This window comes from Ciconia boyciana, chromosome 2, assembly GCF_034638445.1.
Source record: "Ciconia boyciana chromosome 2, ASM3463844v1, whole genome shotgun sequence".
NCBI lineage: Eukaryota > Metazoa > Chordata > Aves > Ciconiiformes > Ciconiidae > Ciconia > Ciconia boyciana.
This window is the reverse complement of record NC_132935.1, coordinates 57,737,554-57,765,103: the sequence shown is the minus strand read 5'-3', so window position 1 is coordinate 57,765,103 and position 27,550 is coordinate 57,737,554. Positions and strand designations below refer to the sequence as shown.

Below are 27,550 nucleotides of genomic sequence, written 5' to 3'. Positions count from 1 at the left end.
CTCATATTATGTATTTCAACACTAAGAAAAGAAGCAGCAGCAGCAGCACATGTTTTGCTATTTAAAAACATATCCTTTGCAAGCTGTTGACTTAGACACACCTGAGTCAGCTGTAGAATATCAATAGCATTTAAATATGTTGCTTGAGCAAGGACATTCTTATTCAGGAGGAAGCAAGATTTTTAGATACACAAAAGGAAAGGCATTCAAAGTAATGTCCTAAGGAGGAATATGTCTTTGCTTAAAAATTGGAAAATTCATATAAAATGTTCCTCTTAACAGGCTGTTTTAGAGTGGGCTGAGGAACAGGAGATGTGGACGCTCAGTTTACATTGCAGAAAATTAAGCCCAGATAATATACAGGTTATGTCATCACTGCTTTGTGGTTACATGATGTTTATTCTGGAATAGTAGAGTGTTTACATTGCTGTTGTCTTCATATCCTGAAAAACATAGAGGCACCAAGAGATCTGACTGCAAGGCTTTTATGTAAGCATTACTTGAGAGCAGAGGATGCTGCTTTTCAGTGCGGGAGAAATTAAAAATGCTGGGGCTTGAGTAAAGTAGCTTTATGTCCAGGAAATGACTGGAGTTAAGAGCTTTTCAATTAAATGGAGTATATGTGGGTTTGATAGATTTAAATGAAGGTCTTTATGTTATCGATTGTTTTTTGAGACATTACAAATAAGCTAATTGTAACATACTATAGTAGTCATCACCTTCGTCCAAGATGATCTTGACTGCAGTCCCTGACTGCGTTTTCTGTAAAACATTTTGGAGAAATTTGGAGAATTATGAAAAATGTTAGCTTGTATTATGCTGTCCTATAAGAAACATGATTTAAAATGCTGAGCATGTGTGATACTTGCATGTCAAGCAAACTGTCACCTTACATGGTTTCTTTAATAATCTTTAGTAAGCCAAAGCAAGTAGATTTTTGGATAAATAGGATGACTTTTTTTGCCACTGTTAACCTGGGAGTTATTGTTCATTATTGGTGTTTAGATGGCACCCACATATTTATGAAAATGGCTGGAAAGCAGTCAGCTCTGTTCTACTTTGTTCCAAATACAACTAAAAATGTGTTTCAGAAGGCATTGTTCATCTCACTGGCTTAGGATTTTTTTTCAGTCACCCGCAGGACCCAGTGGAAATGGCTCACTCAAACTCTCAAGTGAAATAGTTATGAACAATTAACAGTGACTGTGCTTGTTTCCTGGCTACTCTGGCAATTAAAAAGACAGCTTAATGCACAAAGCCTGTTAAAATTCAAAAGGGAAGAGGATCAGGTCAGTCACTGAGCTGGTCTTCTCCTGTAGCGCAGTCCGTGGGGTCTTTCCAGGTCATGGCTGGGGTGAGGCTGGCAGCACAGAGCCTGGAAAGACCCACGGCCAGCGCTGGGGAAACTGCCACTTCCACACTGCAGAAAATTAAAACCAGAAGAAGGACTTCTAATAAAATCTCCATTTCTCTAATTTGAGCTACCAGATGATGGAGTTTATGTCCTTGTCTAGTAGATTCAATAGTGATTACAGAAATGTCTTCTGTTAGGTATTTGTTGACCCAGAAATGATCTAATCATTTTAAAACTTTAAATGAGTGATATCGGGCTTCTTAAAACTCATTGTCCTGCAGGGTTTCCAGACTTCAAGTCTTCATCTTACTACTCTTCTCTGAGTTGTAATTTCTAATGCGACTAGTAACTACTCAGCTACTAACAATGCATCTATTCCCTTTTTACATTTGTTCCCGTGGTGTTTCTCTCCTGTGTGTAATGCTTTACATTACGGTTCCACAAAACAGACTTAAGAATGATTTAATAACTGTTATTATATGTTAAGTAAATACTAACTGTTTTAAAAAATATATATTTGAAGAATAACAGATGTGTGGTTATTACACTTTTGGCAACATTCGATAAGTATGTTTTTCATAATAAATAGCTGTTTCAGTGACACAGAGAAAGGAACTTTTGAGTACCAATTTCTTAGTAAAATGTAATTATCTGTATAAAAAACTGAGTTTTCCATACTGAAGGTACAACTTTGGTTGATAGCTTCAAACTGATTCTGAAATTATTGTTATTTTTGTGGTACACTAAAATTTTGTATTAATTTGAAGTTACGTGTTTATATATGCAAAAGTATGTGACTTCCGCTCTACATAATGCTAATATGACACATCTGCACCATTTGTACAGCAGCAACATCTATGTAGGAACTGCAACACGCAGCATCCCAGATTCTGGCTAAAGTGATGCTGAGGGTGATCAACAGTGAAGCTGGTCCTGTTAGTAAAGTACTGTGTATTGACTTGTGGGCTTGTTATGCTTTTTTTTTAATCCTTTTACTGTTTCTGAAGAATGAAATGGTAGTTGGTGATTGGTAGATCTCACACGTCAAGGAAAGGAAAGGGAAAGGAGGTAGGAGCAGGGAATGGAATAAGACTGTCAAGGAAAGAGGAAAAGACCAAAAGATTGCTATGTCAAGGCTAGACCCGGGCTGAGAAGATTGGCTCCTATTAAGATATATTCCAGATCTTCTATGTATTTTGGTAGCTCCTTCAACTATTCTTCTAGTCACAAGGTGATAAGGAAGACAATCTGCATTGTTTTTGTCTGAAGCAAAATAAACACAAGAGCCCCACATGCCACAGGTGGGGAGACACAGCTTTCCCAGTAGACGCCAGGAGCAAGTTAGCTGTCATCGCCGAGAGATGCGTTTTTGTTCCTATGTTGGTCTCTGAGAGTAGACAAATGTCTGCTTTTGCAGCTGCTCCACACATGCCCCCGCTCAGTCTAGCCAAAAATATTGTGTATATCTTCCCTACCCCTTGCAGAGACTGAGAACTCAATTTCCGAAATCACTCGTGACGTGCGGTGAGCGCTGGAATCCAGACGCATCAGAGACACTTCCCAAGTGCCTCCTTCCAGGTCTAGGTTGCTAATTACGAGCCTACTGGCGATCTGTTTTCCCTCTTTCCCCCATGCTTAGATTGCTTGTAACTTGCTGGGATATTTGAATGGTGCTTGGCCAGAGTTTCTCTGGGTGACATGTAAAGAATAAACAGAAAGAAGAGAATACGACTGGATTCTATAAATATTTAGTATGCACAATTCTGGCTTGGAAATCCAAGTACCATATGGTTTTCTATAGAGGCATCCCCCACTCCTCCCCACACTCTTTGGTGATTTAGTAAAAAGAATAAATATAAGTTTGAAATATAAAGTCTTATCCTGATAGCATGTTCCATAATTTCAAGCCCTTTCTTTACATACAGCTGAATCCTACAGCCCTTTCTTGGGCAAGGCTCCCATTGACATCATGTTAGGAACATTGCCTCAGCCGGGGGCTGCAAGAGGCTGCAGGGTCTGATCCTGGAGAGGTTATTTTAAAAGAAACAGTGCAGTCTGAATGTTCAGTGGTTTTCTTTGCAAATACTGAATAATTTGAGTGTGGGAAGGCAAGGAAAAATGGGTGCAGTGGTGCAATTGGAGGCATGGGGGAGAGCCCTGCCAGGCACCTCTTTTACCATTTTGGAAAAAACTAGCCATGGTAGCCTATGTGACTGTTTTGGTCTCCTGTCCCACTTACGCAAGTGCTTAAGTTTTGAGCACCCAGGTGCTTCCCCTGACTTCAGCAGGGTTCTCTTTTACAGCATACTGTCCTTTAATTGCGTCCTATCAGAGAAATTAGATTAGCTGATGTTTTGTTTATACTTTCTATTGCTGTGCCCAGTCTGGCCTCACATATGACAAGGGTTAGTTTATAGTCTTCCTCAGCGTTCTTGGCACATCTTTGTCTAATATATGATGCCTGTTGTACTTTGGTAGTAGTTAGCGAATGTGAATTTATTCTGCAGTGATTACGATTGCGTATGTTCTTTGAATAATATGGCAGATAAATGTAACGTAGGGAGCTGAGGAGATGGAACCAATTCCCCACCTTCCCTTGGGAGGCTGTGAATGAAAGAGCAGTTTATTGCTTGTAACAGAATTGTTGTCTTCTGGGTGATAGTTTAGTCGTTTCTCTGTCTGGCTGTTATCTAATCGATAGGTAGGGATCTGGGGGCAGAGGACCACACCAGAAGGGCTTATTCATGTCCTTGCAGCTGCACCGCTGCGCTTCTTTGCTCAGGGGGCAATGGACGGCGAGTGAGGGGGGCTTCCCACGCACGTGCACTTGTCTCCAGGCGAAGGGCAACACAGGGTCCTGAGTCCTGGGAAGACCGGGGGACTGAGGTTGCTTTAATTTAGTTTTCAAAGCTTCCCTCATTTTGTTACTTCGTGGTGGCCAGGACTTGTGGAATTTGTGCATGTGTGTGCTGAAGTATTCATGTTGTTTATAGTGTGGGAAATGGGGAAGAAATGTGTTTTCAGTTTCATTTGATATATTTTGCATGCCTGAGGTTCTGTCTTAAATTGAGTTTTCTTCGCTGCTCTGACAAAAAGTGAGACTTTGAAATAAAAGTCTGAGTTACAGAGAAAGCCAGAATAAAAATTGGATTATATTTGCAAACAAAAACATTATTTAAAAAGATATGAAGAATACTGAAGGTTTTTTTCCCTAATACAGTGTCAGCTGAAATCTTTTAGTCAGTATTAAATACTGAAATAGAAGCACATTAAATCTAGTTTTAAACCACTTTAACTTTGTGGATTTTATTCCAATGTCCACTTTTATTCCAACGTTGCTGAAAGCAGTGTGTAGTCAGTCCAGTGTGCTCAGGCACAAGTAACTGTGAGTAAAGCTTTTTCTGGTTGCCTGTTAGCAAACAATACCCTGTATTGGACGTGCCGTAGTAGCCTGTGAAGTAACCTAATCCTGTTGCTCCCACTGAGAAGGAAATAATTTCAGGGCAGCCGCCCGCGCCCCTACAGCGAGCATAATCTGAAATGAGATCAGAACTAATAAGTCCCCTATTTTGGACTATTATCCCATTTACCACTTGTGTTTCATGGTGCCCTAAGAACCGTGGCCTATGAAGAATTTCTGCTTTTAACTCCAGCCCTGGGCTGTATCCGTAAAGCCGGGCAGCCGTTCCCATTTCAGGGTGGTTTGGTTGTTGGCGTGGAAGGACCTTCAGGGAGGCTCCATCGATCCTAAAGTCGCTCTTTTTGCTGTGTTTGGTTTATTTTCCCCCAGCAGCGTAGGGACGTTTGTACCTGCACTTTCTGTGTCGGGTGAGCAAGTACCCTACTCTCCAGGGGCAAATACAGCATCTGTCACAGTTAACTCCCAAGACTCCTGCTTAGAATTTGATTAATCTTCTGCTTATTCCAAGATATGGATTATATTCTGTTATTTACCCTGCAGAAAGGGATCTGGGGGTGCTGGTCGGCAGCAGGGTCAATGTGAGTCAGCAGTGTGCCCTGGCAGCCAAGAGGGCAAACCGCATCCTGGGGTGCATCAAACACAGCATGACCAGCCGGTCAAAAGAGATTATTATTCCGCTGTATTCAGCATTGGTGTGGCCTCACTTTGAATACTGTGTACAGTTCTGGGCCCCACAATTTAAGAAGGATGTGAAGATCCTTGAATGAGTCCAGAGGAGGGCAACAAAGCTGGTGAAAGGGCTGGCGGGCATGTCCTATGAGGAGTGGCTGAGGACTTTGGGCTTGTCTGGTTTGGAGAAGAGGATGCTGAGAGGCGACCTCATTGCTCTCTACAGCTTCCTGAGGAGGGGACGTGGAGAGGGAGGTGCTGATCTCTTCTCCCTGGGATCCAGTGATAGGACGCATGGGAATGGTTCAAAGCTGCACCAGGGGAAGTTCAGACTGGATATTAGGAAGCGTTTCTTTACCGAGAGGGTGGTCAAACCCTGGAACAGGCTTCCTAGAGAGGTGGCCGATGCCCCAAGCCTGTCAGCATTTTAGAGGCATTTGGACAATGCCCTTAACAACATGCTTTAACTTTTGGTCAGCCATGAATTGGTCAGGCAGTTGGACTACATGGTTGTTGTAGGTCCCTTCCAACTGTTCTGTTCTGTTCTGTTCAGTCCTGTCCTGTCCTGTTCAGTCCTGTCCTGTCCTATCCTATCCTATTATTTGCTCTACCAGTGGTTCTTTTAGTGTACTTTTTAAACTTAAGCTAACTTTTAAACTTAAGCTAATTATAAGAAAAGCTGACTTTTGACAGATGTCATTTGCATAAGTTTTGCAATATAATATCCTACCTTTTGCAAAATAAACACATTTCTTCTTAACAATCATGTCATAGAATATTTTTTAATATATTGCTAGTGATGGTTTTGTAGCCTTTGTGCTGCATACCTGTGAGACGGTAAAGAGAGATTCACCAAGTGAGACTTTTTTTATAGAAGCTTGTCAGGAGATGATCACCATGTGGCTAAAAACACTTAGACTAGTAATTGCTTCCTTACTTACCGGATTTTCTCAAAGCTGTCCTTATTTAAAAAAGTGATAAAACTATCTATCATGAAATATGTAAACATTCACTAAAATAACTTCATTTGTTTTGAGCAGATTTAAGAGATTTTCTATGTTTTAATCCCCTGTTTTTTCTGTTTAAGCAATTATCTTAATGGTAACATAAACAATCTCTACCAAAAATAATTATAGTAATCATGGCTATTCTCTAGAGTACATCACTGTAATATGCCAAGAAAGGTATTTCCTCTGAGTTGATTGCAGCTACTTTGACACCTTCTTTTTAAACAATATTGAAAGCAGCAATGTGAATTTTCTAGATGTCTGAACACACAGTCCTTAGTTATATAAGCAACTCAGTAGACTTCAAGGGTATATCTCATGAGAATAAACACTATGGAACCAAGGTGAAAATTGTTAGTGGCGTAAATAAATAAACTAGATTTTAGAGAATATAGTCAATTCTCCAGAATTTAGAGAATTCTAAATTCTCTAACTTAGAGAGAATTCAGATATTAAAAATCCAAGCTGGACATCACACCAGGTACTCCAGAGGAAAATCACGTTGTTTGTTATAAACGTAAAGCACAGTTGTGCGATCACTGTGTTTTAATCCTCTGCATGGATAGGCTGAAGGTCAAGAAGCCACTTACTCGTGGGAAGCGTGACAGTCCTGCTTCCTGTTCAGCCTCCTGTGCACCCACCAAAAGATCTGGTGTGCAAACATCCTGGAGGCAGAGCTCTCGCAGATAACGAATCTCCTAATCGTGTGACGTGCCTATGATAAATCTCAAGTTCAGCTGTATGTAGATGCGGAACGCATCAGTGTTATGAATTACAAGATGCTTTATGAATAGGCAGGTTCCCGACTTTTTTCTTTTCTTCTTTTTTTTTTTTTTTTTGAGTTAGGATTGTCGGGCCTGAGGGATCAAATTGGATTTATCTCCAGATCTAATAGAGGACCAACAGTGTCAGTATACGTTTGCCAGTGGTCCTACTTCCTCGCTAGAGGCTCTGTCTTACAAACACTTGCAGTGATATCAAGACTGCTTGATCCTAGGCATATTTTGGCCATTTTGCTGAGTTTGGCAAAAGGGTTGTGAAGAGTCTTTTTTCTTTAAAAAACTACGACTCTTGGATTCTGGGAACATTAAAAATCAAACAATTTATCATTCTGAACAGTTTAAAAGCAGCAAAATAACATCTTTCAAGTGCCTGAGTCACTTTGGGAGTTGGGTTTGTAACTCAAGAATCCTTATGACTCTTGAACATTTTATCTGTAATCTTTCTGTTGCAAGTGCTGGGAACTTAGCTGAATCAACGCTGCGCTTCTGATTTTCTAAATGAAAGTGCTGCCCAAATCTATTTCTGCTGCAGTATTTCAAAAGCCAAAAATCCACTAATCCTTTCCCTTGTTCTTTTTTTTTTTTATTGACAAAAAAGATCCACTTTTGCTGAAAATAGTCTTGCCTTAGTCCTGTGCATCCTAATATGCCTGATCCTAATATAATAACAATTTTACTGCATTAAGCATTCTTCCGTCATGCTTGCATAAAATTTTAGATTTTACTAGTGGGGAGAAATCCATGTAAAACTTTGCTTGAGCTGTACTGTAGTTAAGCATTATAGAAACTTTATAGCTGTTGCTTTTTCTTAAACCACACCCTGGGGAGCTGACCTTTTACATGGCTTCGCGTTGCAGCTTTCGTACCTGTTTTAGCTTTTGTTCTTTAAGAAGAGTCAACTTTGAAATATACCCCACTTGGAGAATTCTTTCAAACAAACCTGAAACTTACTTATTTGTCAGCATGGGTGAAGGTTGCTTATGTACATCATAGTGTTTCTTTAACAGTAGAGCAAAGGTGTATTTAGAAGCCAAGCCAAATACTTTTATAAAGTTACTTTCCAATGCTTCCAACCCTGTGGATAGCTTTTGGGAAATTGAATAATTTAATAGCCCAGGGCAAAATAGGAGTTAATATGGGCTTGTCCCATGCTTCCAGTCTTAAAAGTATGTCTACTAGAGCAATTTGGATCAAAACAGAAATTCAAATTTTGCACCTTAGGACTATCTCTGATTATAGTGACTTTGTAATTCTGCATGTTAGATTAAGGACAGACCTCACATACAGAAGTCAGTTTAGGGGTGGGAAGTGTTGGGTTTTTTAGCATGGAAATATAAATCCATAATTTTGGGGCCAGTGAAAATTTTGATTTCCAGACAGAATGGCAGTATCTATAATTTCTGAAAACATAGCCACTTATTTGTGGCCTGTTGGAAAAATGTTAATATTTTCCAATATGCCTTTATTTTTCCTGCCTGTAAAGAGGTGTCTGGTATGAGATACACTCAGATGAAGATACCAAAGATATGTATTTCAGTATGTAATAGTGTTTAGCAAGAAACAAAAAATAATTTTCCTTTTCCTTGCTACATTGATTACTTCCTTTGCAGATATAAAGATACATTCCCTGAAGTGTTTTCATGGCTTTTCTGCTATTGTCAAACTTAAAGTAATAAATAAATAAAAATTGGATGCCAAAAATAATCATGAATAGCTTCAAATGGAATGATTTTAACTTAGTGTTATTTTTCTCCTGGTTTCTAACCTTTAAGAGTGAAGTTGCTTCACATTTCACAGCTTTTCTTCGTAGCTGTGAGGGCTGAAAATGGATATGTGTATTCTTTGTTAAGGAAAAGTTGGTGACTCTCACAGTCACATGGCTGCAGAAGGTGAAACTTTAGGAAAACATAGGATCCCCAGTAAAGCTTTGGCAACTATCAAGGTAATGCTTAAGCTGTGAAAAACTCTTTTGCAACACTAATTGTGTAACTACATCTCAGTCTTAACAGGGGAATGGTTTTAAGCTACCTTGTCTCCAGTATGCTAGCCTGATTTCTGCACTATGAGAATGAATCGAGCGACTGTTAGATATCTGATTCTGTAAGCTGCAGACAACCAAACTGCCAGGGTGGAAACGGTAGTACAGTTTTTATATTTGTTCCATATTGCTGCATACAGCAGCATATCTATCTTCTTCTGTGTCTGTCATCTCTTCTTCCCTCCCCTCCCCTCACGCTGTCACTGCAGTGTCATAAAATTTCTTTCTTCTGCTTCAGCATGTAAAAAAATACTTTGATTACTTTTTATTTATTTGCTGTCTTCCTGTAGCTTAAGTGTATGTGTGTGTTTGCCATCAGACCGCATCCCCCCACTACGTGATGACATTGGCAACTGATTGCTCAACGGAAAGATTCATTGCTCTGGCAGATGCAGTTGTGAATGAACAGTCAAATCAGCTGTAACTTTTAAATTAAAAACTCATCAGTGAAGACAATAAAGCACATGAATGCAAAAAACAAGGATAAAAAGTCATGCAGTGATATAAAAATAAAGCCTGATATAATTCAAAGGTGAAAGAATACATTTGTGGATTCTGTAATAGTATTTTCGCATTCATTTAATAATTTTCTTCCAGCTAATAAAGTTTTTAAAGTAAAAAACTGATTTTTTAAAGCAAAAAACTGATTAGCTCTGTATCTAAAGCATGTTCATCATGATAGACTAGTTGCAACAACCTCACTGTGCACAAGTTCTAAAATACATTTGAAGTGTGGTCAAATAATCCCCTTTTTGAGAGCTCTGGAAATGCTCAGAGTGACTAGAAAACTAAGAGAAATAAAATCAGGTATATGAAGGCCTTTTGTATATGCGAAAAACAAAGTAGCTGAATCAATAGAAAATGTTAGTAGACTTTGTCAGTATTAAAAAGAAAGATTATTAAATGCTTTGGGCAAATGGTGAGCTAATGTGAGAGAGTAGTGTAAACTGGTGAATAATTAATCAGAAAAAAAATAGAGGAAATTAGTGAGGTTTCTTTATTTCAGAAAATAACATTTGTGTTGAAAAGTTAACCTAACCCTGGAAGAGAGCTCCATAGTATAGGGTTTTTCCCTTTTTTTTGACATGAGTAAATGTTCTGTACTGACTCTTCCAAGCAGCCAGTAAATATTCTTTTCCATATGCATATGACGAGAAAAATGGAGCGGAGGTTAACACCCCCAGTTCACTGGGGACTCATGTGGCCTCTGCACACTGTCAGAATGCAAAGGAATATATACTGTTATTGTGAAATCTGGGTGAATTATGGGAACTTACTGAGGAGCCAAGATTTCCCTTCGTGGGCTACCATTCAGAGGAGAAAAATACATGTGGGAGGAAAGAAGAGATGCAGGACTTGATGCTCACATCTGCTCCAGTTCAGTGCTGCTAGAAATCAGATCAGTCTGCCTCCATATTTCATTTCCTTCTGTAATCTTGACCAATAATTTATAATTGGTATCAGCTGATCATCTGGCTCTCTCTTTCCATGGCAAAATGAGTGAGCAAAGAACTTTATCCTCCTACTCTTTACTGTCCAAGAGACGATAAAACTTTGAAAGACAAAGATCTCTATTAATTTTTAATGAAGTCTCTGAAACATCCTCCTAGTCAATCTCTTTTCATTATTTCTGGTATGCCTTGTTTTTTTGGGAAACAGCGCTTTAGGAATCCACGTGAGCTGAGATGCAGCTTTGTTAATTGCAGGCAGTGTCATTATGATTTTTAACCTGGTGTATCAGCTTTCTTCAAGTCTGTATTCTAGGTGAAGGTACTTGGAGTGGACCTCTGGAGAGCAGTTCCCAAGTCGGAAATAACACATATGCTGCCACATCCCTTTGCAAAATCATGCTCATAGACCAGACCCTTGGCTCCAGCTGCTCCTTCAGTCCTGTCTCTGCTCTGGGACTTACTCTGGCAATGCTGATGTTTTGCAGAAGTGACTGGTACAATTCCAACAGAAGGACTCAGGGAGGCTTTTTATGCCATTCCCACTCCTCTCTTATTAGGAATGGTACAGGCTCTAACTTAGCAGCTTTTTATGGTGCAGGTTTCAATTCTGTGCATGTTTGCAAAACATTGATTGCCCATTCAGTTTAATTATATTAATAATATGATCATGTGAGGACAGTTTTAATTAGTGAGCAGAAAGAGGGTGATTCCTTTTGTTATTATGTTCAGGGGGAAGTCTGAAACCAAATAGGTCAAAACTAGATTATTTTTAACGCAGACAGCATTGTAGTCTATGGCAGGAAGATGACAGTAATTAAAATCAGTGCTTTCAGTAAAAAGGAAGAGACTGTGGTGCACCTAGTATTTCCTGCTGTATTTAGCATTGGTGCAGCCTCACCTTGAATACTGTGTGCAGTTCTGGGCCCCACAATTTAAGAAGGATGTGAAGGTCCTTGAATGAGTCCAGAGGAGGGCAACAAAGCTGGTGCAAGGGCTGGAAGGCATGTCCTGTGAGGAGCAGATGAGGCCTTTGGGCTTGTCTGGTTTGGAGAAGAGGATGCTGAGGGGCGACCTCATTGCTGTCTACAGCTTCCTGAGGAGGGGACGTGGAGAGGGAGGTGCTGATCTCTTCTCCCTGGGATCCAGTGACAGGATGCGGGGGAATGCTTCAAAGCTGCACTAAGGGAGGTTCAGACTGGCCATTAGGAAGCGTTTCTTTACTGAGAGGGTGGTCAAACCCTGGAACAGGCTTCCTAGAGAGGTGGCCGATGCCCCAAGCCTGTCAGCATTTTAGAGGCATTTGGACAATGCCCTTAACAACATGCTTTAACTTTTGGTCAGCCATGAATTGGTCAGGCAGTTGGACTACATGGTCGTTGTAGGTCCCTTCCAACTGAACTATTCTGTTCTTTTCTGTTGTTTTCTGTTCTATTCTATTCTATTCTAGTAGGAGACTTAGACTTTCAAGAGAGGGAGCTGTGGAAGGTGGTCGTTCATTCTAGCAAATGTTAGCAGAGCACAGTACGCCTGTTTTCATCCTGATACTTCTCTGCCAGCCCCCTCCACAGGAGTGTTACACTGGCTGTATATTTATGACAGAATTCCCAAATCCAATGGTGGCAGCTTTCAGTCTTTTTCATGCAACACCAGTGGTTAAAAAACCAAAAAGACTTTAAAATGCTCACAGGTAGTCCTTAGATAAAACCAGGGAGATAAATAAGAGATCGTGAGGCACAGGGACATAAATCAAATAGGTGAATTTCTACTAACCGCACACGTGCAGTCAGAAACCCCGTGAGATTAAAATGGGATTAAATGAGATTAAAGGGGAATGAAGCTTAAAGTTGAACAGGGATATTTTTAATAACTTAACGAGAAAATAATCTATTTCTACCACATTGAAACCAAAAGCTGAAAACTGGATGGTTATTACTTTATGTCATTTCTAACAGCATGTGACAGTCGTCTAGGTACTTTGCAAAAAGAAGAGCAACCTCATGTCACTTAGGTACCTACAGACTAATAGAAGCTATGACAAGTAAAGGAGTATCATGAAATTGAAGTAAGTGATGGCAGAGCAATCTCTAACTGAGGCTTCATAGTTACTAAGTGTTAGATTTTATACCTCAGATATGTTCTCCTTGCTAACTGCCAGTGAGGAGAAATTTTCTCTGCGCTCGAACAATTGTATAATTTCCATGTAGAATTCTTGCGCCTATGAAGCGTGTCGTTGTGTCATGTTGATCTGATGGTCTGAGCTGCCTCAGCAATGGCATAAGGTCCTCTCAGAAGTCGTCTCCATTCAGTAGGAATCTTATTTATCCAACTGTTTGCGTTAGGTTTTTAGGTTGCTCGTTTCCTGCCACCCCTTGCGCTTATTTTCTTTTCAGCTAAATTAATTTCGGCTAACTTTTCTCATGCCATTTAACCTAGGGATTCAAAGGAAATGAACATCTGATAGAAGGTATTTTATGGCCTGCGTTGTTTGAGCACTTGAGTTGTGAGACTGTTGTCAGTGTTTTTCTTGGCACGGCCCAGCCTCCTGCAGTACAGTGGTAGCTGGGAGCAATACAGTGGTAAACCCACCAGCAGCAGAATGTAAGCCAGTCTTTGTTTTAATCTGGAGAGCAATCAGCATTGCAATTAGTATCCAAAAACTCTCTAGGATGCATGCTTAACGGTTTGGCTTTGTGTTTTATTTTGTTTTTGTTGGTTTTTGTTCATGAATAAATCATGTGAGATCTCCAAATAGCAATTGGCACATGAAACACAAGGAAGCCTGTGGCCGGTGGAGTACTAACGTACCGTGAGCAGGGTCTGAGCAGCCTGCTGCAGTATGCTGACAAAGGGCAGCCAGCTTGGAGGTAAAAGCAGGAGCACTCGACTGCAGCTCCTTTTTGCCCCCTTTGGATCTGAGCAATCCTGTCCTTTTCAATGCTCAGCCAAGGTAAGAGTCTCCCACACTGGCAAAACACTACCATAGTGGCCTCCCATACCTGAGGGAGGTCTTTGGTGGCCACACATCCCAGCCATTGAGCAGATAGCCTCAACAGTGCAGGGAGCTAGTCCTCTCCCCTCCCACTTGTACATGGGTGTTTGCCACCCAGGAATTGTATCATATGCTCCATTTACAGAAAAATAAGAAGCGACATCTCAGGGCTTTGGGACATTTAGTTTGCCACTGATTTCTACTGCTCTTCTTTTTCAACTTGATGCTGTAGGATTGAACAAATGCACCAAGGCTAAATCAGGATGTTTCTTTCAGCTGGTTTTAATGGAAATTGGTGGAGGGGTGAGGGGAGATGTTGCACACGTGCCCCTGATGGCTGGAGCCTGCTTCCTGCGATGCCCATGTGCTTTTGCCTCTAAGTTACTGGGATTTACAGGCAGGTGACGGTGGGGAAGGTTAGATGTTGCCTTCTGTCCTGTCCCTCTTGACACTGTAAAGACAAAGCTGGGCATGTCCAGAGCAGGCAAGGTAAACTGGGAGCTGTTTCACATGGAAGAATTGAGGGTCTTGGTGAATGGTCCCGTCCCTGCAAACATGGCACTTGGATAGTTTTTAATGAGGAATGGGGCTGGGGGGGTGGAGGGGTCCCCCATGCACTCGCTGAAGCGCAATGGGCACTCCAGCTCGAACCGTGGCATTTCCTAGTGGCTGCGTACCTTTCCTCTGTATCGAGGGTAATCTGGCTTTGTAAAATGGCAGTAATTTACAATGTTGCTTGCTTTAATTGGGGGAAACAGTATTCCCTCCTCATCTGCAGCTGACTGGAAAATCTAGATGTGTCTTTTACTTTCTGTGATTATATTATATGCTGGCTATAGAATGAAGTAAAAAGTAGTTTGAAATGATGATCTGTTCATGCTCCAACCAGTGAAAGCTGCAGAGAGAGGGAGCAAATATGTTTTGAAATAATCACTGAATGTCAGCCTGCTTCAGTCGTTTCAGCACTTTCTTTTAGTTGTGAATATTGCAGAACATATGGATATCTGTATGCCTTTATGTAAACATTTTGCTGTCAGTCACCAAGTATTTATGAGCATTATGGACAGATTTAACTGTGAATGTTTTGCAGTGATCAATGAATGCTGAATTATTGCTTTAGCCAAATCCCTGTACAGGGTGTGCGTAAGTGAGAAGCAAGTGAGAAGCGTACATACTCGCAATGGAAAGTCTCTCTGAAGATTTCAGACCAAAATGCACCTACAGCTGAGGTGTCCTCAGGTCTCTTCTGCTCACTTTGGCTCTGCCTCCATCTGGGATGACATTCCCATTTTGACCTGAAATACTTTGTGCTGTGGATGGGCTCGTCATTTCCACAGCGCTGTGGGGCTGGCGCGCACAGCGCCGTGGGTGTGGAGGGGAATGTGCTCACTTCCCCTTGGCTGTGCAACATCAGCCCTGCTCCACGTTTGGAGCTGCAGGACACGGGCAAAGCGAGCTGGATGTTGTACTGTCACGAGTCTGGCAGTAGCACAGCTGAGCGCTTTGCGTGATAGCTGCTAAATCCCAGCTAAATTTTATGTCCTCTATGTGCTGCCCTGGGCAAGCTGCAATTTGCCCTTTATTAGAAGATCAATGAACAACAAGAAACAGTAGGTGCTTTAAAAAAGAAAAATTGGCATGAACCAACGTTTTACATATTGCACATATCCATAATTTCTTAATGTTGAATGTTTTATGCAAGCGATGAGGCACCAAAAACTTGGCAATGTGCATTTAGTTTCAAATAGCTGCTCTCTCTGCATAGCAGTGTTTGGAAAGCAAATGTTTGGTTAATACGTGGTTAAGCACTTTTGCAATACAGAAAGTGTTCTTCATTGCAAGGTATCTTTCCTGAGAAAGTGAAGTGTACTTTTGGTTTTTGAATCCATGCAGACATAGTTTGTAAGCAGTGATTAAGATTTTACAAATACTTCAGGAGCCCTTTGAACTTGTATGTTGGGTAGGTCAGTGCATGCTAAATATATTTATAAGTAGTTTTCTATGCATTTTTGCTTCCCTCTTCCTCCCACTCTTTTACTTTGCATGACCAAAATTCTGTCAAAGTGCAACTTCAGGTATTTTGGGTAAAACACATGGCATGCTCTGCATAACCTGAGAGGACAGTCACACTAAGGCAGCGCAGGATTAAGAGTGATCATGCACAGCCCTGTGGGTATTAATATTAGTATTACTAAGTTTGTATTTTATTTTTGTAATATAATTTATTTCCAGTTTGTGGGTGAGCATGAGGTAAGGAAAGGACTACAGGCAGACCTACCAGTGCTCGGGAACTCGCATACTTTACTCACGTCGGAGGTTTGCCCTGAGGGTCATATCAAGGTTGCCATGCTAACCAACATAATATCTAACTTGTCTTTTGAACCAGCGGGGACAAGTCATGCCAGCGTGAATATTAGACTGTGAGCATCCTGTGTTCACTGAAGCGCTGGTTGTGGCTCAGCCCGGGTCCGCAGTCCTCAGACCCAGATAAGTTAAGTGTGAGTTTCCCAGCAGAGTAAGTACAGAGGCAGACATTTCATCCTTCCTTCAAACTGAGAGAGGACAAGGGGCCTCTTTAACTTGTTTCCAGCTGCAACCATCCCCAAGACCCACTTCCAACAGCAAAGATCAGCAAGCACATCTCTAAGGCAATCTGGTTTCTAGCCTTTGGTACCCTCAAAGTTTCCACTCTTTTTGGATCACAGAGAGGATACTAGTGATAAACAAATGAATCATTCACAGTACTGCATAGCACCTGTGTGATACTGCCAGTCCACGTTTCCAGGGGACCATGCTTATGATTCTTGGGTCTGATTTGCCTCCAATCCAAGTGATTACGGTTGCAGATGAAGCCCATGGGAACGGTGCTCTAAACATCTACGGTGATGCGTAAATTACTCTGAAATACTAGATCCACCTGGAAATACCAGGTGGTCTCACAGTGACCAAACAAGATGAATGGAAAGTATTAGCATCTATTCATCTCTTCCTTAGTTTATCACCTGTGAACTGTTAATACAGTGTTACCTAATTGCAGTTTTATTAAATCAATTAATTAGAAAGTAAACAGGTGCTATAGAAAACTCCTGAGGGGAGAAAAGATAGTATAGTATGCAGTGAAAAAGTTTAATTTTGTTTACCCAGTATTCAATACAAGTATTCAATACAGTATTCAATACAGGGCTTTAATCTGGAGGCATTGTTTGATTTATTGTTTAACATAAGCTGAACATTGTGATATATTGCTGATGCTGAATTAATTTGGGTTCTGTTTAAGAAAGACTTGTGGTTCTTCCCCCCCCCTTTTTTTTCTGTTTGTAACAAAATATTAAATATTTAGAGTTTGAAGACTATTGTTTTTCATTCTGTATATGGAGTATTTTATATATTATTATGCATGTTGCTTTACACGTGTCTTAATCTATATTTTACTTTTTTTCTATTGAAGCCATTGCAATTTGAATTCTAATAGCTCTGCTGCTTTTCTGGTTTTTTTTTCTGTAAATCTGAAATAAAAAGGAAGGTAATGTGTCTGCCGTTCTAAAGAAATGAAATCAGGCCAGGTAAGGCAGTATTAACACTTCACTGTTCACCAAAGCTTTGTGCATTCAGTAGAAGATGAATTTGTGATTCATTTTTTGTTTTTGAAGATGAATTTGTGATTCTAATTTGTGAGAAATGGTTATTCTAGAAAGGAAAAAAATGAAAATTTTATTTTCAGAAAACTCAAATACTGATTTCTAGAGCACCAAGCAAAGAGGTAATATTTAAATTATGCTGACTTTGCTTCTTCAAGGCATTTGGTTTTTATTTGACTGCTAGGGAGTGCACCTGAAGTAAGAGAGCAGTTTTAACCTGTGTGACCACAGTTAACTCTATTCTCAATGCAGATAAACTGGGAAATTTTGCCTAGTAATTTTAGCACCAATGAACTTCAGAAATGGACCAGGGTCACACAGTCCTGGAAAAATTCTGTATAAACACAGAAAATTAAGATGATCTCTTTCTAAAGTAGTTTAAATTTAAAGTATACAGCTGAAAACAACAGGGGAATACAGATTGGCTGATGAGGAAACTGCTGTATTAGGGGTCTGTTGATATGATAACACAGTTTCACATACTGATGCAAAAGTCATAAAATCCCTTTTGTCCCACAAAATGTATTTTTGTTACAGAGGAACTCTTGCAACCCTAACTGTAGTAGTCCCTTGTGTTAAAAAGTGTGTGCAATGTAATTTACTTGGTCAAGGGAAGGTAGAAAAACATTTCAAACCCCCCCCCCCCTTTTTTTTTTTGGGGGGGGGGGGAAGGGGGTGGTGGTGGTGTCCTGTTTATTTCTGCATCCTGTAAGAAAGAACAAAAGAGGGGGAAAATAATTCTAAAGCTGCTGTTTACTGTAATAACATTTCAGAACATGTTTCTGGCTGAGTTATAAGCTTCAGTCAGCGGTATCTGTTACAATTACAGTTGCCCTTTAGGTAAATTATTTAGTTTAGGTGAATAAATGATGCTGTACTAGTTGTAGATCAAGGGCTATGACCAATTCATTGTACGCTGTGATTCTTGCAGGGATTAAAAAAAGCTGTTTCTCCAGGAGATCTCCTGAATAGGTTTCCTGTGCTTCTGTTTTAACTTTGTCGTTAGAGAACCTCTTTTGGAGCAAAGAGCACAATGCATAGACTGTTATCAAATGCAAAATATACCATGTGTGAATGCGCAAATAAAGTGAGAAATGTTTGTGGAATGATTGCAGTATTTACCATTCTTTTTTGTACTGCCAGGGATAACAAGTGGGAATAACTGATTTTTGTTTTAGCTGTTGCTGTGAAAAACTGGGGAGCAAATTGCTTGGGGTCGAATGAAGCAGTTTATTATTCTGCTTTACAGAAGAATATACATTTCTCTATTTTCAAGTGATCTTTTGTTTCCTTTTTAATTATCACACTGAGGTCAATTTGTTTTCCTTTTCATGGGGAGATGGGGACAGCACACATTTGTGACCAGTTTTGGTGAATAAACTATTCATGTGCAGAATTTTTCCCTGCTCTGTGGTTAAGTATCACTGTTCAGGCTCTCTATTGCTAGCCTGAACTGTACATTACATCTTTCACAACAACATGCTAAATGATTTATTTTGAAAGATCAGAAGCACTTGGTTTGGGTTAGTGGAAAGAAATGTGAGCCGCGACAGAGGCAGTGCTCCCGCAGGGGTCTCCCCTAGTTCTGGGGAGTGGGATACGCGAAGGAAGACCCAGCGTGGCTCCACGGGAGTACAATGTGAGGAAGGAGAACCTGGTGCGACTAAGAAGCGCTGGTATTTGAAGGCTACCACCTTTTAATTTGTTCGTGTGTGAGTGGTTGAATCTGATGGACTTGTGCTTTAAGTTCAGAAGTGATGCAAAACTGTTTGGACTCCATACCTGTGTACAGAAAAAGCTCACTTACAGAACTATTACATAGAAGTAATCTGATCCATTTTTCAATATGAGACTAGCGAATTTATACTGTTCTTATATTAACTAATACCGGATTCAGGGTTTTTTTCAACTCTTTCTAAAAAACTCCTGAGTGATACTTTCAGAATCAAGAATTCAGATTTTGTTGCCACTTATTTAGTAAAACCGCTTTAATAGGCAGGTTTCGGCATAACGATCAGGATGAGTGAAACTAATTCATTATTGTTATTGTGAATCCTGGGCACACTGTTGTGGGGAATTAGGTTCACTAAACGTGTACTTTTTACTGCTTTCTGCCAAAGGAGAAAGTGCAGACTCAGTGCCTTGAGTAGCTAATCTTCAGTGACAGTAAGAGCTACGGTACTGCAAAATGAACTGCCACACGTCAAACCTGTCTTTTCTGTAATATTAAGCAGATCGGCTATGCTGTCATATGCCAGTTGACTCTACAGCATGCTTTGCTTGAAGCAGCAGCACAAGAAACATGCAAGCAATCCAGCAAGGACTTTGCCATCTAACTCTTTTACAAGCCTCTCAACGGCTTAATTTTTTTCTCTGCTTCAGTACAACTCGAAGCCATTAGCAAAACATTTTCAAGCTACTTAGCTGCTATATACTGCATGACCATTCAGGGTTAATTTATAACAGCAAAGAGCATCAGAGGAGGAAGTTTTCTGGTTGCGTGATTGCAATTTCTTTCTTTTCCTTTTACAAGAAGCTGCAATTTCAAATCTTAAGTTGTTTTCCTTAGGCAGCACCTTGTTGGTTTATTCTGTGTCTCTGCCCGAGCATGGGAAGAACTAGAGCTTGAATTTTCCCTCCTATTTTGAACCAGTTCAGTAGTACTTCTGGGTCCATTCCATAATTGTGCTACAGGGCAGTATCCCACAGACCTGCACATGGCTCACTGCTTCCTGTGATACACTCCTTTGTACCTGTTGAAACAAACATTAAAGCTAGCTTTCAGCTCACTTACCTTGTTCCCACTTTGGGCATGTTATTTTGCAAGATACAGAGCAGTGGAAAAGCTGGGTCAGCAGCAGGGATGGAAGTGTAGGACTTGATCTTGGACATATGCGCAGGCCAACAAGATTCCTGACAGTGGCCGTATCGTAATCACATTAGAGACTTTTTAGATACTCTAGATGTGCAGTTAATCGCAGCAGTTGCAGGTAACTCCTTCACAAATAGCTTTTTTTAGGCTTCAAAGCTGCTGGTGTTACAATAAAGAAAGGCCAGAGGTGATCTCTTCTTTTGCATCTATAAGACAACCTATTAAGGTTTTCTACCGGTTCAGGCTATGAAGAGCTAGTCTAGCACACTCACCTATGCCCAAAGAGCTATACAGATGCCTCACCTTGTCCTCAGAACTGATTATAGACATAAAGCCCTATAAAACATTAAATTAAAATTAAAATTGGAGCTGCATATTTAAAATGTGTTAACTTCAAGATTGGCAGGTATATGCTGTAAACTTTCAAATAATTAAGATTATATCCTCTCATTAATAGTTAAAAGTTCAGTAAGTCTACGCAGCAGCTTAATAAACTGTTCATTGTACCACTAAACCTGAATCCAAGCTCTCCATTTTAACAGTGAACCAAATTCAGACACCACATCCAAACCCATAAAGTCATATTTCCCAGCCTAAACAATTAAATCTGTGCAATGAAGCAGTGCAATTTTTTTTCTACATAAAATTCATCCAGTCTTACAAATCTTTCAGAGGAGAAGAAAGGTTTTCTTGGCGGGGACCTAACACTTTAATTAGCATTTAAATATTTGTACTTAAATGTTAGTACTTAAATACCCAAAAAGGCATTTAAGAGGTCTGGTTGAATAAAACGTATTAACAGTTAACATAATAAAACATATTAAAATATTACAGGCTTTCTGGTTATTCCTCTGTGTGCCAAGAATGATTAGGGCACGCTTAGGGGTGACACGAATGCTATCTTGTCTTGCTTGACCTCCTTGGTGGAGCTGGATGCTTTGCAAAGAATGCCAGTAAAGGGATTGTGATTTATACACATGGATCTTCTAGGAACTCAGCTGAAATCTTTCTTGTTGAATTTGAAGGTCGTTCCTGTGTTGCTTTCCACAAAAGGGATTCAGAATTGGGTTAATCAAAATTCTAAGTATCACTAAAATATGAGTATGTGAACTCCCAGTGAATAATCACTTATTCTGTACTTCTGGAGAGCAAAAATATCTGTCTGTCTAGAGTTCCTTGATCATCTTCATATTTCCCGTATTGTGAAGCTTTCTTATTACTGGGTTTTTTTCTTTGCCTTGAGCTAAATTTCTGTTCCAGTTGAAAATGTCATTAGAAGTAACAAATGTTTCTTTGTTTTTTTGTTTTTTTTCCATCCCATACAGTGTGAAAGGAGCAGATGCTGGCAACGTGATCAGACTATTTGTACCAGATATTGGGATGTTCATTGCTAGTCTGACAATATGGCTCATCTGCCGCAACATGTTTCAGAAGCCAGTAACCGAGGATGCAGCACAGTGCAACATGCAATTTGAAAATGAGGAAATGGTATCAAATACACATTTCTATCTGTACGGCTTTTAGCTAATAGTGAGCCTTGGCATTCCTGTCTGAGATGTATTCTGAAATGGTTTCATGAGCATGGGGTTTGTTAAGAAGTGAACTTACTTTCAGGAAACTAAACCATTGTTTTTAAAGTGGAAAAGCTACAGTTGTTCTTATCTTGAGAAAACAAAGCAGAATATGAAGTGGTAGATATGCTGCTGAATTTTTCAAATCGTTTTGAGTTAAGAAATGATCATGACAGTCAATCACAAGTTTCTTCACCAGAGCTGCTGGTTAAGTCTGACAAGGTTGTTTTGCAACATACATTGCTCAGTTTCTTCGATAGCATCCATATTTCCCAACTTGTTATCCAAGAATAACAGCAGCATCTGAGTGATTATCAGAAATGACTCTTAGGAGAAGGGAAGAGAGACTGTGTATTACGTTCATGGAAGTAGTTATCTAAAACTGTGGTCATACTGAGGGAGCTTGAGGATAATTTGGGGGAATGGCTTAGCTGGAAGTGTTGATGTGTATTTTACTAGTGGGAAGAAGAATGGCAGAGATACCGAATGCAGAAAAATCCACAGAAAGAGGGGAACAATTTTATAATATAAAAAGCCGCAGTGGGAATTTAGCCCAGGGTGCAGAGAAATTCCTACTACTAATCTTAACATGTTTTTTATCAGACTGTCTAGTGTGCCTTGGGTCTCATTTTCTGTCGTTTTACGTATGGGTGGAATGTTTTTTTCTTTACTCTCAAAACTCTGTTTTTAGGGAAGACAGTTGCAACTTGGTAATTTCAAACAGAAATTGCACTTCGAAGTGGGTAAAGTATTTAGGGGGATCAGCTGCCCATTTTGGTGCCACTATATAGAGGAAAAAAAGCTTCTCTGCATGTTGCCATGTTGTCTGGATTGTGGTATTGCCAGAAGCTGGTCGAGTTTCTACCAGATGAGAGATCAGTATCGGGACTGTGCTTTATACTCAGTTGCTTGTAATTCTTATGGGCTCGCCTGGCAGCTGAGGCTTGCCTGAAGATTGCAGGTTTTAACTACGCATTGGAGGATACATAGGCCTCGGTCTGATGAGCGAATGCAAGGTTTCGATGTGTCTCCTGGAAGCCGGTTTTATCAGCTTTAAATCTGCTTTATCGTTGGAGCTGTGCAAAATGGATTTAGCAGCAGGCTAGAATCTGGGGCCATACCCATAAGGGCAGACGTTTGAAGTATGAAGAAGTATGGCTAATTGGCGTGTTCAGCCCGTCTCTCCTAAAAGAGTTGCATTTTACTAAAGTGGTCTCTAAGAGACTTCTTTGAAGCACAGAGTGTAGCTTTAAATTGGGTTGGTCCTAGACTGGCTACCTCAAGGCAATCCACCAATGCAACTAAATGGGCCAGAATATTCCACAAAGGAAGAGTGTGGGGGAGAAGAAAGAGAAAATTTTGGCTGTAAAGAAATATTGATACTGGACAAATGGAAATCTGTGTAAATATATTTTACTTCTTCACATCAAAGCCCAGCAAATATTATTTATGTTCTGTAAATGGTATGCATTATAGATTATCTAGTGAACTCAGCAGCTGTGTTTAGATTTAGTGACACCCAAAACTCACAGGAAATTTTTTTTAAAAAGGGATAATAGTTACTGTCATGTGAGGTGAACCCCAATGCTTTAAGGAATTGTGATCTTCACAGCTAAAATGATGAATTTGCATCAGACTAACCTGCTTGTTTTTTAAAGAGGGAGTGAAATGGAGAGTGGAAAATTAAATACCTATTAAACATATTTTTCCAGCGTCAGCTTTCTCTTTGTAGGTGTCTGCACATAACATCCTGGAATCATTTCTGCTAGTTAGGAGGAGGCTACAGAAGCAGCTGAATCTGCTAGGAATATGTATTTGGCAGGACTGACTGTAAGGAACCTAATGCATATGCAGAGCATGCAGCTGAGTGTCTGAATTTGGGAGAATATTGGCATGATCTAAAATGAGTCCAGACTGTGGGTTTCACATGATAATTTTAATTTCTTCCTTGGTAGAGTCCACTGGAAAAGGGAAAACTAAGGAAGCGATCAGTTCTTTGAATTCTGCATTAGCTGACTGATGCCTGTGGCCGCGTGTTGGTGCGGCTCTCTACTGATGCTGTAACTCCATTCAATTAGAAAATGCAAAATGAGTTGCAGCAATACTGCCTTACAAACAAACGCCTCAGGAGAAGTGTTGAGCTTGGTACTGTGCCTCCAAGGGAAATACTCCTGGCTTTGTTAGACCAGCCCCGTAGCCAATTCCACAGTAGAAGAGCTTTTGCTGAGAGTCCCTGCCACCAGTCATCAGAGATCCATGGTACGAGATTTTGTTGAGAATGCATCAGCCGATTGGAACAGGCTCAACAGAGCCATAAGAGAGGTGACTTTTCAGATTGCTAGATGCCTAGCCACAGGTGGCTCTATAAATCAAGAAATCAGCACTGTGACTTCCAGGCAAAAGCAGAGAGTTTGTCTTGCAGCTTTACGTTTTTGCATTAAATTATTTACCTTGAGTGATTCTCAGACCTCTTTGCTTTGGGGGAAATACTATGGAAATAGGCTTAATCAAAAAAAGAAAGGTTAATCTATCTACTCCTTCCAAAATTTATGTATAAGAAAACCTGTTAAATAATTGTTTTAATACTTCTAAAAGTGACCTTTTCAAAGCTCTGTGTGAATCCATCACATTTCAGTTGTTATATGGGCATGCTGAAAAAATGCCTGGAGTTGAGTAGCAGTCTGTGATACTCAATTTTGTGCTGTACTTTGTCATGGCAGTAGCCTCCAGAAACCAGCTGTAGAGTACAATGGATCAGATTGCCCGTGGATTGAGATGCAATTCAAAATAAGAAAAAGTATCAGAATCCAAATTAAGGACAACAAGGATTCATTGAAAAATGGATGTCCTTCTTCATTATACTGCATCCAACTTTAAGGGGAACAGATCTCCATCAGAAAAGTGTATTGTACAGAACAGAACTGGGGGAGGAGGCTGTAAGGCAGTGAGAGACTCTCAATTATTTGTAAGTAAGTAACGCTATCCCAGGAATAAGCAAAGAGTGTGGTTTTAATTAACAGTGAGTCATGAAGTAGGAAGGTCTGCCAGATACCAGGCTGCAGTCCAACTCATTACCACCCCTAAATGGTTGCACACTTGGAGCAAACGTGTCTGCAGGCCTTTTTTATTAGGGCTCAGAAAATTTAAAGCAGGTGAATTCAGCTGGAGACAGGCCCGGATTGCAAATGCCGAAAAGCACAATGCCAGTCACAAGGTGTAAAAGGTGGGAGAAAATAAGAAAGAACAGTTAACTCCCAGCTGCAGCTGAAAGTACGGCATTTTTGATTTGGTGCAGATGGTGGTTTATATGCCAAAATGCAGATACAGTATATATTCAGTCTGATATGTATTAGAAAGGAAGTAGCCTTTTCTTGAGACTGTGGATGAATTGCCTGATATTGTAAGTGACAGTGAGGGGGAGGAAAATCCTTCTGAGACTGAATAACCTAAACTTCAGAAGAGGTGTTGATCTTAATTGAAATATACAATTGTAGTCTTCAATACAACTTCCTCCCACGGCACTTGCTGCCTTGCACATTCAAGCTTGTTACTCATCCACACTTTTCTAGAAAGCAAATGGGACCACTGGGTCTGTACTTTGTCCCATAATCTGAGGCAAGCTTGATCCCAGAGCCTCCACCCCTCCTCTTTTCTGCGGAAGGCAGAGATTTGTTTGGGATCTTAAAAAGGAAAAAAAAGAAAAAAGAGGAAATAGTTTTAAAATAAACTAAGGTTTGGGAAAAATGTGAGGAGAGCTTGACTTGGAGTCAAGATATTGGACTGGAGTCAGGAGGACCAGCATGGTTCTCACTTTGGCCACAAACTTGGTTTGTGACCTTGAGCCTATTACTTCATCTGTCTGTTGGCTTCTGTGTCCCTTGGCAAATAGGAACATAATAGGCATAATAGGCAAATAGGCATAACGCTCAGCTTCCTAGCTTTGTCTTTCTAAACAGTGGCAGGGCTGTTTGTCCTGTGTCTACGTCAGGCACGTAGTACATTGAGAGCTCTCTTTTGGTCCTGGCCTCCAAGTGTGACTGCAAAACATACAGGACAGATTAGATAGGCTGAGAGCTACACACATCTTATGCCTTGTCCAAGGACTTCTTAGTCTACAAATTGCCTATTTAGATGAGTATCCTCATCCTAAAAGTAGCTGGTACCTGCTGGATAAGGACAATAAGCAAGTAAGGGAATACCCTTTTTCCCCATCTCCAACATTACAGTTTATCCTGATCTCTCCTAGTGAGAGACTGGCTTTAATCCTAAAACATGTGGTTTCAAATCCTTTCCAAAAAATGTTGTTGTTAATTATAGCTACTCTGAATAATCTTGTTAAACATATAATTATCCAGACCCTTTTAAAACCTCATTAATTTCTTGGCTTCGGTGGCGTCATGAAGCAAGGACTTCCACAATTTAATAAGTGCTCTCTGATTTTATTTTAAATTTAACACCCTTTAATTTTATGGAAGGTCCCTTGTATTACATGTTATAAAACAGAGCGAGATGGTGTAAGGGAAATCAAATGTATTTATTATCTTGCATATTTGTTCTTTTAAAGATAAGCAATCCCTGTTCTTTTTTCCATTTCTTCTGTTTCCATTATTTTTTTCTGAACCAACAATAGTTCTGCAATATTCTCTTGAGCTACAGAGAATATCAATGCCTCAGCATTTCAGGCAAGGTCTTATTGTTGATTTGAATGACAGTATTATGACATTTGTTGTTAGATTCAGAGATTGTTGGGTTGGACGATTCTACTAGTGTATCACCTACCTGGGCAATGCTAGGTGGTAAAATATGGATAATTAGTTCAGCTTAGAGCACAGCTCCGAGAAAGATTGGCTGTTTCAGTCCTTGTAGCTGCTAACACTGTTCCAATTTTCTTGCCTTCAGATGTGGAGGTCTCCTTTGAGCTGTCTACAGTGGTGCCTGTGACCCTGTCTAGATGGCCATCCCATTTTTCTTAAAGCCTTGAATGGGTATATTTTTCCTGAGATTATTTATTGGTTTGTGTTTATCTTCATTTAATTTTCTTTTACCAATATCAAACATTCGCCTGGCTTCATTAGCTCTCACTGATGTGGGACCCTCTGGCTCTGACTTCTCTAAACATCTTCCCATATGCAATTTCTGCTCCAATGTTTGCTTCTCTTCAGAGGTAGCAAATGATGGCTATTGTGGAAAATATTGTGGAAAATACTACAGGTGATAAAGAGGGAAAAAGAACTTCTTAGAGAGGGTTGGAACTTCTTGGCTTCTTTTAGCTTCTTGATGACACCTCTTTTTTTCCTCTTCTTTTTTCTTTCCATTGGCATCTCTATTTAGCACAGGATTTGCTTACCTTTTTGTCGTGGTTTGGCCCCAGCTGGCAACTAAGCACCACGCAGCAGCTCGCTCACTCCCCCCTGGTGGGATGGGGGAGAAAATCGGAAGAGCAAAAGTAAGAAAACTCGAGAGTTGAGATAAAGACAGTTTAATAGGTAAAGCAAAAGCCGCACACACAAGCAAAGCAAAGCAAGGAATTCCTTCACTACTTCCCATGGGCAGGCAGGTGTTCAGCCATCTCCAGGAAAGCAGGGCTCCATCACGCGTAACAGTTACTTGGGAAGACAAATGCCATCACTCCAAATGTCCCCCTCCTCCTTCTTCTTCCCCAGCTTTATATACTGAGCATGATGTCATGTGGTATGGAATAGCCCTTTGGTCAGTTTGGATCAACTATCCTGGCTGTGTCCCCTCCCAGCTTCTTCTG

General features: G+C 40.2%; 1 protein-coding gene across 1 annotated transcript in view; it reads left to right on the top strand.

The window, feature by feature from the left end:
* Positions 1–27,550, top strand: part of PIEZO2 (piezo type mechanosensitive ion channel component 2) — a 321,244-nt gene that overhangs the window by 155,126 nt on the left and 138,568 nt on the right. Inside the window, exon 5 of the mRNA XM_072852760.1 lies at positions 21,547–21,709. Within this exon, the coding sequence (XP_072708861.1) occupies positions 21,547–21,709 (163 nt within the window). The remainder of the gene's footprint in view (positions 1–21,546; positions 21,710–27,550) is intronic.